This window comes from Pristiophorus japonicus, chromosome 20, assembly GCF_044704955.1.
Source record: "Pristiophorus japonicus isolate sPriJap1 chromosome 20, sPriJap1.hap1, whole genome shotgun sequence".
NCBI classification, from domain to species: Eukaryota; Metazoa; Chordata; class Chondrichthyes; family Pristiophoridae; genus Pristiophorus; species Pristiophorus japonicus.
Genome location: NC_091996.1, coordinates 68,175,003 through 68,186,188, shown reverse-complemented (window position 1 = coordinate 68,186,188; position 11,186 = coordinate 68,175,003). Strand labels below are relative to the sequence as shown.

Here is an 11,186-nt window from a genome sequence, read left to right as displayed (position 1 = left end):
TAGGGAAAATTGAAACCATACTCTAAACCCTACCTGATAGAATTCCATTTGCTGGTATCACCAGCTGCCGCCTGTGACCCCAGTGTTGTTGCTTGGGCAGCCTAACTCTGTCATCTCACTGCCACAGGAACAGGCTTTTTAACTCAACAACAACAACTTGCATTTATATAGGTAGTACCTTTAACGTAGTAAGATGCTTCACAGGAATGTTATCAAACAAAATTTGACACTGAGCCACATAAGGAGAAATTAGGACAGGTTGGTTAAAGAGCTAGGTTTTAAGGAGCCACTGAAAGGAGGAGAGGGAGGTAAAGAGGTGGAGAGGTCCCTCTGATCCATTTAAGGTGCATTTCCTTTCCCTTACTTCCAAAATGTACTACTTCACATTTTCCAACATTGAACTGCATCTGCCATCTCTTTGCCGACCATGCTAGCTTATCTGTGTTCTCTTGCAGTCTTTCATGATCTTTGTCACATTTTGCCGTCCCCAATTTGGTGTCATCAGCAAATTTTGATATTCTTAAATCTGGGTTATTCATATATATATATATATATATATATATATATAATAAATAAGAGCATCCAATCATGCCAGCTTCCATTGTCCATCCTCAGACTCTCCCAGTGTTGTTCATGGTTGACTGCAATGGCACCAGTCAGGGCACAGGGCACACAAGCCCTGAAATGTCGCCGCCCTGGGGGTGCAAAGTTACCATTATCCATGGGTCACCATTGGTAAAACACAGGCAAGCTTCTTCTCAGCTCCAACAGCATATGATAAAATCCCATTGCTGTAGGTGAGGAGGGGTGAATATGAACAGAGGGAAATAGAAGGAGTGTTGAAAATAAATAGAAAAGAAACCGAACAAATGTGAAGTGGACAAAATTCTGGAAGTCAGTAATTGACTCTGAAAGCAGTGAAGATCCACATCTCAGAAAAGCTAGAAATCCCCATTGTCAGAACAGACACATATTGTGAGAGAGTAAGGTTAAATATTTGCTCTTTATTTGAAAGATTCTGCAGTTCAGGCTGATACAGGGAGCTTCAGTCTAGCAGATCACTGCGGTTCACTTCTTCATTCTCCCAATAATATTTTAATTTACAGACGCATCATGGCTGTACCTGGAACATACAAAGTAAACAGATATATAAACATGGTGATTGCTACTTTTTCTTGAGGATGAATAAATTGGCTTTCAAACAGCTGTGCAATGAAGCAAAGGACTGTTCAGATCTTAGGAGCTTATAGGAACTGGAAAATCTAATGGAAACTTCTAGAAACTAGATACACAGGATTCTGCATAGTTCCCATGTGTCTTGAGTGTCATGTAATGTCATGAGTAAAGGTTAGCACAAAACCTATAAATGATGGTGCTCTGAGTAAGTTATGCTGTGTTGGGTTCAAAAGTTATTCAATGGTTTCTATCATATTGGAACCAGTGCTGTATTCATACAACAACAACAACTTACATTTATGTAGTGCCTTTAACATAGCAAAATGCCCCATGGAGCTTCACAGGAGCGTTACTTTGACACATAAGGAGATGTTAGGACAAGTGACCAAAAGCTTGGTCAGCTAATTGCATACATGGAAAAGAATGGTTTGTTCAAAGAATAAGTGCACAATTGTAATGCTTTAATACATGTTTATATATTGAGACATGGTATTTGACAATTGTGCGAGGTCAGTAATTTGCTGTGCAGTCAATTTGCACTATTTTATTGTTAAGAAACCAAGTGAAAGACCAAGGCCCACGGTGCAGGGTTACACCAAGAAGAATAAGAGTCCAGTTAAATCAGAACATAGTGAATAGGTGACACCAGACGCCAGTTTGAAAAACTAGGAGAATGTCTGAAGAAGGAAGGTCAAACCGTGGTGTTCTGTCCTGGGAAAGGTTCTAAATCAAGTCTCACACGTGTGACTCTTCAATCACTTACTAGGGAAGAGTAGCTGAAGCGATTTCCCATTATATAAATAAAAGTTATTATTATTAGTGCTTTCCTGGTGATTTTTATCTTCTCTGAGGTGGAAATCAAGGCTAAAGAGCTCCTCCTTCCCTTTACGCTGGAGAGAGCCACCCACTGGATGTCAATCCAGTATTCAGAGCCGCGGCTGTCTAGTGTGGGGGCTGGACCAATCCTTCTGACTCAGAGGTGGGAAAGGAAGGAAAGTCAGGAATTCTCTAATACTGAGGTTCTGGGAAAGAATGAGTTAGTATGACAAACGGTGAAGTAAAACTTGAGTTAAGTCAGTGAGCAGGTAGGAAAAATGTGTAGAATTACATACTTGGTGTTTAGAAGGAGCAATAGAGGAAAGTTGTCAGGAGCAATCACCATAACAGTATCAATAAAATAGTGAGAAAATAAATAGTGCAGCAGGAAGGTTAGGGGGTAAAGGTAAGAGAGAAATTGAGGGATCAGCAATCAGACAACAAGCTTTTTCCATGTATTCTATCCAGAAATGTGAAACAGATACTATAAGAACTTCCCCAGATATAGTATCGTGATGAATGGACTGGGCTTTATAGACCATTGAGAGGTGCTAACAGGAAAACTGCTTGCCATAAAAGTCCAAGGGGGAGAAATTGGATTGTGGCAAAATGTGTGGCAAATTGATGGAATGATTGCTCCACATGCCGATTTGTTCTGGCCTGAGTCCAGAGCCAAATTCGGCATTGGGCCTCCTTTAAATGGAAGCAATAAACTGCAGGAGCCAAACAGACATCCCGAAGTAGATTGCCGGTTGGGACCAGACAAATTCTCGCCAGCTGTGACACCGCGGAGGCCTGGGGATAGGCCCTGGAGGGAAGGGAGACAAAGCCAAGGGTGGCAAAGCCCAGACCAGCAGCGGCCCGCATTATTTCTGTGGAGCAGTCCTGCTCCTCTTGGTTGCAGAAAGTTATAACTTCCAAAAAGTTTTGTGGCCTTTTTTTGCGTGGCCTCCAGCAGATGGGTCCACTTAAGGACTACAGGTTAAGCCACTCAAGACCTGGTAGAAGTGTACATGGACTTTGCATCATGGTCCTACAGCTGATGTAATACCCCAATTTGCATGGTAACGTAGCCTTATGCCTATTTCAGGTGGACAGACTGCTTGCCACTTTACAGGTCTGGTTCAACATGGCATCAGACAGGTCTTGAGCATCAATGGGACGGACAAAGTACCCAATTGATTTTCAAATCCTGGCTGCCTGTTTTTTAGGTGCAAAATGGACAGCCATGAGTTGAATTTCTCCCCTCGCGGCTTGTAGAGGTAACAACAAGAATGGAAGAGGTGTGTGAGTTCCTAATGAGACCTGCTATTCAGGATGCAGTCATTCAGCCTGTGACATATCTGAAAATTTTGAATCCGGAGATTTCAGGATCTGACAGAACTGATGGGGATAAACTTGATCTGGGTTATAGTGGTCAAACAGAATGGAGCAATGGAGGCAGGTTCTTTATGAAGAGTACTGAGGTTAGAGTTGGAGTTGGAGGAGAAAATGGTCAGCTTTCTCCTTAAGAGACCCACCTACTGTGCTATCAGAATGCAAGAGGGGTGGCCCCATAATGCCAAACAAGACAGGATTTGTTTACTGAGTGTGATTTGTTGCAGGGTATTTTGCAAGGGAGGAAGGAAATGTCCCAGAGATTAGCTAAATAACTAGATTGATTAGGAATATGGATAGGTTGATCAAAAATGATGTGTGGACATTACAGAATATGTAATAGACTGTGGCTTTGCAGTTTAGGTATCTTCCTTGTTCAATAGCTGACCATATGGTATGTGTAGTGTGAGGGTTGGTGTAAGCAGTAGTGTCTGGGTGCAGTGAGTGTGGTATATGATTAGATGTGTGTGGCATTTTAAGCCAAAATATCCCTGTTGAAAGGGTTATCAGAAATGATGTACGTAGGGTTAATAAGCGTTGCTCAGATTGGAGAATCATTGGCAGTGGTGTAATTAAGGATCATGTGATGGGTCACTGTTGTTTTTGAAGTGTGGCCAACAAATCTTTATGCTGTGCTCTCAAAGAACAAAAGTGGACCTAACCTAGCACTGCCGCCTAAGCTATACCACTTCCAACCTTCTCCAATTCTTATAGGTAATGCTGACGTGTGAGAATGCGGCAGTGGAGTGGTACAATGGCAATTCCCCTTACAATCATCTCTCCCAGTTTTTCCTCTACTTCCGCAGCCATCAAACAGGGGGTCAGATTTAGGGCTGCTCTGTCATTTGCCTGGAAACTCAAAAGCCTGTAACTAAGTTCCCTGTCCCTTCATTTTTGCCAGCCACTTCTTAGTCCCCTGCACCATCAGCCTTGGGAAATGCTGCTAATGAGTTGACTTGCCTTTTCACGCTCTTCAAAAGGTTTCAGCATTCTTGTCCCTTTACTGTGATACTCCACTTAAATTGACCCCATGGCCTGAACTTTCATCTTTGACGGGGCCATAAAATGGGTAGTATCGGAGAGGTTGGGTGCATAATGGGTGGGTGATCCGATATCACATGTTTTACACCACCGCCAAAGTTGAAAGTTCCATCCCAGGCCTAGAAATTCGCTATCGGTAAAAACCTGCCAGCCGGTGTTAATGGCCACCGAAAATGATGGCGCTGGCAGAACTGGTAAATTGGCGCTGGTACAATGCTGTCCTGATCTCGTTAATCCCGGCAGGAGGCCCCAGTGTAGCGTGGCCATAGCTTCATTGCAACAAGGACAGCCTTCTCTTACAGCAAGACTATCATTTCAGAATGCAGTTCTGTCCCTTAAAGGGGAACTGCGTTCTGAAATGAAATAAATAAAAATCATGTCAAAATAGGCAGTTTTTAACCTTACAGCTCAATTCTGAAAAAAAAAATTAACATTCACAAGAATTCCCAACTAGGAGTCTTCAGCTCTTAAAGCTGAATTGCCTTCAACATCTAAAAATGCTTCAGCACTAACACAAATGGCTTAGCATGCCAGGGACGAAGCACCCAGGGTCTTGCAAGCAGCACTCCAATTTTGTGCAGGGGGTCAACATTGCAAGGGCGGTCCTCTATCGACAGGGAGGCCCTCCATAAAGAATCTGAGACCAGATAACCCGAGGCTGTCACTGACAGCAATGTTGCCCCCATGAAACATAGAAACATAGAAAATAGGAGCAGCAGTAGGCCATTCGGACCTTCGAGTCTGCACCACCATTCAATATGATCGTTGCTGATCCTCTATCTCAACACCATATTCCCGCTTTTCCCCCATACCCCTTGATGCCTTTTGTTTCTAGAAATCTATCTATCTCCCTCTTAAATATATTCAGTGACTTGGCCTCCACAGCCTTCTGTGGTAGAGAATTCCACAGGTTCACCACCCTCTGAGTGAAAACATTTCTCCTCATCTCGGTCTTAAATTTCCTACCCCGTATCCTGAGACTGTGACCCCTTGTTCTTGACTTCCCATCCAGTGGAAACATCCTCCCCGCATCCAGTCTATCCAACCCAGCCAGAATTTTATACGTGTCAATGAGATTCCCTCTCATTCTTCTAAACTCTAGTGAATACAGGCCTAGTCGACCCAATCTCTCCTCATACAACAGTCCTGCCATCCCAGGAATCAGTCTGGTGAACCTTCGCTGCACTCCCTCTATGGCAAGTATATCCTTTCTTAGGTAAGGAGACCAAAACCGCACACAATACTCCAGGTCTCACCAAGGCCCTGTATAACTGTAGCAAGACATCCTTGCTCCTGTACTCAAATCCTCTTGCAATGAAGGCCAACATACCATTTGCCTTCCTAACTGCTTGCTGCACCTGCATGTTTGCTTTCAATGACTGGTGTACAAGGACACCCAGGTCCCTTTGTACATTGATACTTCCCAAGCCATCACCACTTAAATAATACTTTATCCTTATGTTTTTTCTACCAAATTGAATAACTTCACATTTATCCACGTTATACTGCATCGGCCATGTTTTTGCTCACTCACTCAACCTATCTAAATTACCTTGCAGCTTCTTTGCATCGTCCTCACAACTCACAATCCCACCTAGTTTTGTGTCATCAACAAACTTGGAAATATTACATTTGGTTCCCTCATCCAAATCATTTAAGAATTTGGAACAGGAGTGGGCCATCTAGCCCCTCGAGCCTGCTCTGCCATTCAACAAGATCATGGCTGATCTGGCTGTGGACTCAGCTCCACTTACCCGCCCGCTCCCCGTAACCCTTAATTCCCTTATTGGTTAAAAATCTATCTATCTGTGACTTGAATACATTCAATGAGCTAGCCTCAGCTGCTTCCTTGGGCAGAGAATTCCACAGATTCACAACCCTCTGGGAGAAGAAATTCCTTCTCAACTGGTTTTAAATTGGCTCCCCCGTATTTTGAGGCTGTGCCCCCTAGTTCTAGTCTCCCCGACCAGTGGAAACAACCTCTCTGCCTCTATCTTGTCTATCCCTTTCATTATTTTAAATGTTTCTATAAGATCACCCCTCATCCTTCTGAACTCCAACGAGTAAAGAACCAGTCTACTCAATCTATCATCATAAGGTAACCCCCTCATCTCCGGAATCAGCCTAGTGAATCGTCTCTGTACCCCCTCCAAAGCTAGTATATCCTTCCTTAAGTAAGGTGACTAAAACTGCATGCAGTACTCCAGGTGCGGCCTCACCAATACCCTATACAGTTACAGAAGGACCTCCCTGTTTTTGTACTCCATCCCTCTCGCAATGAAGGCCAACATTCCATTCGCCTTCCTGATTACCTGCTGCATCTGCAAACTAACTTTTTGGGATTCATGCACAAGGACCCCCAGGTCCCTCTGCACCTCAGCATGTTGTAATGTATCCCCATTCAAATAATATTCCCTTTTACTGTTTTTTTTCCCCAAGGTGGATGACCTCACACTTTCCGACATTGTATTCCATCTGCCAAACCTTAGCCCATTCGCTTAACCTATCTAAATTCTTTGCAGCCTCTCTGTGTCCTCTACACAACCCACTTTCCCACTAATCTTTGTGTCATCTGCAAATTTTGTTACACTACACTCTGTCCCCTCTTCCAGGTCATCTATGTATATTGTAAACAGTTGTGGTCCCAGCACCGATCCCTGTGGCACATCACTAACCACCGATTTCCAACCCGAAAAGGACCCATTTATCCCGACTCTCTGCTTTCTGTTACCTAGCCAATTCTCGATCCATGCTAATACATTTCCTCTGACTCCGCGTACCTTTATCTTCTGCAGTAACCTTTTGTGTGGCACCTTATCGAATGCCTTTTAGAAATCTAAATACACCACATCCATCGGTACACCTCTATCCACCATGCTCATTATATCCTCAAAGAATTCCAGTAAATTAGTCAAACACGATTTCTCCTTCACGAATCCATGCTGCGTCTGCTTGATTGCACTATTCCTATCTAGATGTCCCGCTATTTCTTCCTTAATGATAGTTTCAAGCATTTTCCCCAGTACAGATGTTAAACTAACCAGCCTATAGTTACCTGCTTTTTGTCTGCCTCCCTTTTTTAAACAGAGGCGTTACATTAGCTGCTTTCCAATCCGCTGGTACCTCCCCAGTGTCCAGAGAATTTTGGTAGATTATAACGAATGCATCTGCTATAACTTCCGCCATCTCTTTTAATACCCTGGGATGTATTTCATCAGGACCAGGGGACTTGTCTACCTTGAGTCCCATTAGCCTGTCCAGCATTACCCCCCTAGTGATAGTGATTGTCTCAAGGTCCTCCCTTCCCACATTCCTGTGACCAGCAATTTTTGGCATGGTTTTTGTGTCTTCCATTGTGAAGACCGAAGCAAAATAATTGTTTAAGGTCTCAGCCATTTCCACATTTCCCATTATTAAATCCCCCTTCTCATCTTCTAAGGGACCAACATTTACTTTAGTCACTCTTTTCCATTTTATATATCTGTAAAAGCTTTTGCTATCCGTTTTTATGTTTTGTGCAAGTTTACCTTTGTAATCTATCTTTCCTTTCTTTATTGCTTTCTTAGTCATTCTTTGCTGTCGTTTAAAATTTTCCCAATCTTCTATTTTCCCACTAACCTTGGCCACCTTATACACATTGGTTTTTAATTTGATACTCTCCTTTATTTCCTTGGTTATCCACGGCTGGTTATCCCTTCTCTTACCGCCCTTCTTTTTCACTGGAATATATTTTTGTTGAGCACTATGAAAGAGCTCCTTAAAAGTCCTCCACTGTTCCTCAATTGTGCCACCGTTTAGTCTGTGTTTCCAGCCTACTTTATCCAACTCTGCCCTCATCCCACTGTAGTCCCCTTTGTTTAAGCATAGTACGCTTGTTTCTGACACAACTTCCTCACCCTCAATCTGTATTACAAATTCAACCATACTGTGATCACTCATTCCGAGAGGATCTTTTACTCGGAGATCGTTTATTATTCCTGTCTCATTACACAGGACCAGATCGAAGATAGCTTGCTCCCTTGTAGGTTCTGTAACATACTGTTCTAAGAAACAATCCCGTATGCATTCTATGAATTCCTCCTCCAGGCTACCCCGTGCGATTTGATTTGACCAATCGATATGTAGGTTAAAATCCCCCATGATTACTGCCGTTCCTTTTTCACATGCCTCCATTATTCCCTTGATTATTGCCCGCCCCATCGTGAAGTTATTATTTGGGGGCTTATAAACTACACCCACCAGTGACTTTTTCCCCTTACTATCGCTAATCTCCACCCACAATGATTCAACATTTTGTTCATTAGAGCCAATATCATCTCTCACAACTGCCCTGATATCATCCTTTATTAACAGAGCTACCCCACCTCCTTTCCCTTCTTGTCTATCTTTCCGAATTGTCAGATACCCCTGTATGTTTAATTCCCAGTCTTGGCCACCCAGCAACCACGTTTCTGTAATGGCCACGAAATCATACCCATTATATATATTGTGAATAGCTGGGGCCCAAGCACTGATCCCTGTGGTACCCCACTAGTCACTGTCCGCCGCCCCGAAAAAGACCCGTTTATTCCTACTCTCTGTTTCCTGTCAGTTAACCAATTTTCAATCCATGCCAATACATTACCCCCAATCCTAATTTTGCACACTAACCTCTTATGTGGAACTTTATCAAAGGCCTTCTGAAGATCCAAATACACTTCATCCACTGGTTCTCCCTTATCTATTCTGTCAGTTACATCTTCAAAAAACTCCAGTAGGTTTGGCAAACATGATTTTCCTTTCATAAATCCATGTTGACTTTGTTTAATCCTGTTGATATTATCTTAGTGTGCCGTTATCACATCCTTTATAATAGACTCCAGCATTTTCCCTACTACTGATGTCAGGTCTGTAGTTCCCCATTTTCTCTCTCCCTCCTTTTTTAAATATCACATTTGCCACCCTCCAATCTGCAGGAACTGTTCCATAATCTATAGAATTTTGGAAGATGACAACCAATGCATCTACTATTTCCATGGCTACCTCTTTTAGTTCTCTGGGATGCAGATCATCAGGCCCTGGGGATTTATTCACCTTCAGTCCATTAGTTTCTCCAGCACTATTTTTTTACTAATTATCATTTCCTTTAATTCCTCTTGCTCACTAGACTCTTGGTTCCCTAGCATTTCTGGATGTTATTTGTGTCCTCTTCTGTGAAGACAGAAGTGAAGTATTTATTTAATTGTTCTGACATTTCCTCATTCCCCTTTACAAATTCTCCTGTTGCTGTCTGTAAAGGACCTACTTTTGTCTTCACTAATCTTTTTCTTTTTACGTACTTGTAGAAACTTTTGCAGTCGGTTTTTATATTCCTTGCAAGTTTACTCTCATTATTTTTCCCCCTTAATCAATCTCTTGGTCCTTTTTTGCTGAATTCTAAACTGCTCCCAATCCTCAGGCTTGCTACTTTTTCTGGCAACTTTGTATAACTCCTCTTTGGATCTAATACTATCCTTAATTTCTTTTGTTAGCCATGGTTGGGCTACTTTCCTTTTGTGTTTTTACGCCAGAAAGGAATGTATAACTGTGAGAAAACAAGAGTTTGGTAAGTGGGAGAGTCTTAAGGGTTAATCGCTTTAAAACCATTTGGAGGCTAGTGGCAAGTGATAGTAGCTTCTAAGTAAAATTAACAGTTAAATATTTAAGATTCTTTCAGGCTGAAGTAGAGACAAACTAGCTAGCTAGCTCTCCAGCAGCTTGCTAAATAGCCAGTTAATTAAAACTAGTTAAAATCGGTTCTTTGAACAGCTGACCAGTGGTGACTCATCTGACCTGGCACCAGTGCCCAAAACTTCACCCTTGACCTCAGATCAATGTGTCAAGGTCAGTGAATGCATCTTCAAAAGACATCTCCCACCAACTGCACCACTAACCTCACACTCTTCTCAATACACTACTCCCCCTCCCCCATCGCTCACTTACCAACAATCTTTACCAAACATGAGACACACCTCCCATTCCTCGCTTCACCTCACCCCCTTTGAGGAGACAGTGCTGGACATTCTTGGCAGGGGCATGGCTGAGCCCTTGGCCAGTGGCGGGGCTGAAAGGATATAAGATGCTGGTATCCTCATATATTATCCTCCTTCTCACATGCATCTCTTGCTTTCCCATCCTCCCCTCACCACAACACCACCCTTGTGCCTTCCTCATTTCACACACCCAAGAAATGCAGCCTGCCCAGCCAGTGGTTGACCAAGAAGAGGGAGAGGAGATGGTAGAAGAAGACTCGATTTCACACTCCCAGCCATCAGCTACTCAAGGTCGACCAGCAAGGCCATTTGCAGTGTCCCCCACTGAAAGTCAGCAGTCTTCCACTGGGGTAGCACTGCGTGATATCAGTAGGATAGGTAAAGGCACACACAAGATAGTCACTAAGGGAATGCATAAGGGTGATTAATTGATTTCTTGATGTCATATTGGATGGATAGATGTATAAAGTTGGACTGGAAAGTTTGCTTTGTGGTGGCTTTTATTTCAGCATTGTGGACAAGAGGACGCTGTGATGGCCAGCTACAGAGGAAAGGTAAGGTGTGGGACAAATGTGGAATGGGAATTGGGTTGTGGTTACTGGTGCCATAGGCAGATGATTTCATCCCAGATATCCAGGCCAGAAGGGAGCTGTCTGAGATGCGTCCTTACTTCTGCTTCCTCCACTGGAACATAGCAACAGAAGCAGGCCATTTAGCCCCTCGAACCTGTTCCGCCAGTCAATGAGATCATGGCTGATCTGCAAA

General features: G+C 43.1%; 1 protein-coding gene across 48 annotated transcripts in view; it reads right to left on the bottom strand.

Annotated features, from left to right (window-relative positions):
• Positions 1-984: 984 nt before the first annotated feature.
• The window catches only part of LOC139232545 (heat shock protein DDB_G0288861-like), a 990,854-nt gene continuing 980,652 nt past the window's right edge, over positions 985-11,186 (bottom strand). For all 48 annotated transcript variants that reach the window (XM_070862910.1, XM_070862948.1, XM_070862943.1 and 45 more), the window contains one exon: positions 985-1,123. In XM_070862910.1, the coding sequence (XP_070719011.1) occupies positions 1,096-1,123 (28 nt within the window). In that variant the 3' untranslated portion in view covers positions 985-1,095. The remainder of the gene's footprint in view (positions 1,124-11,186) is intronic.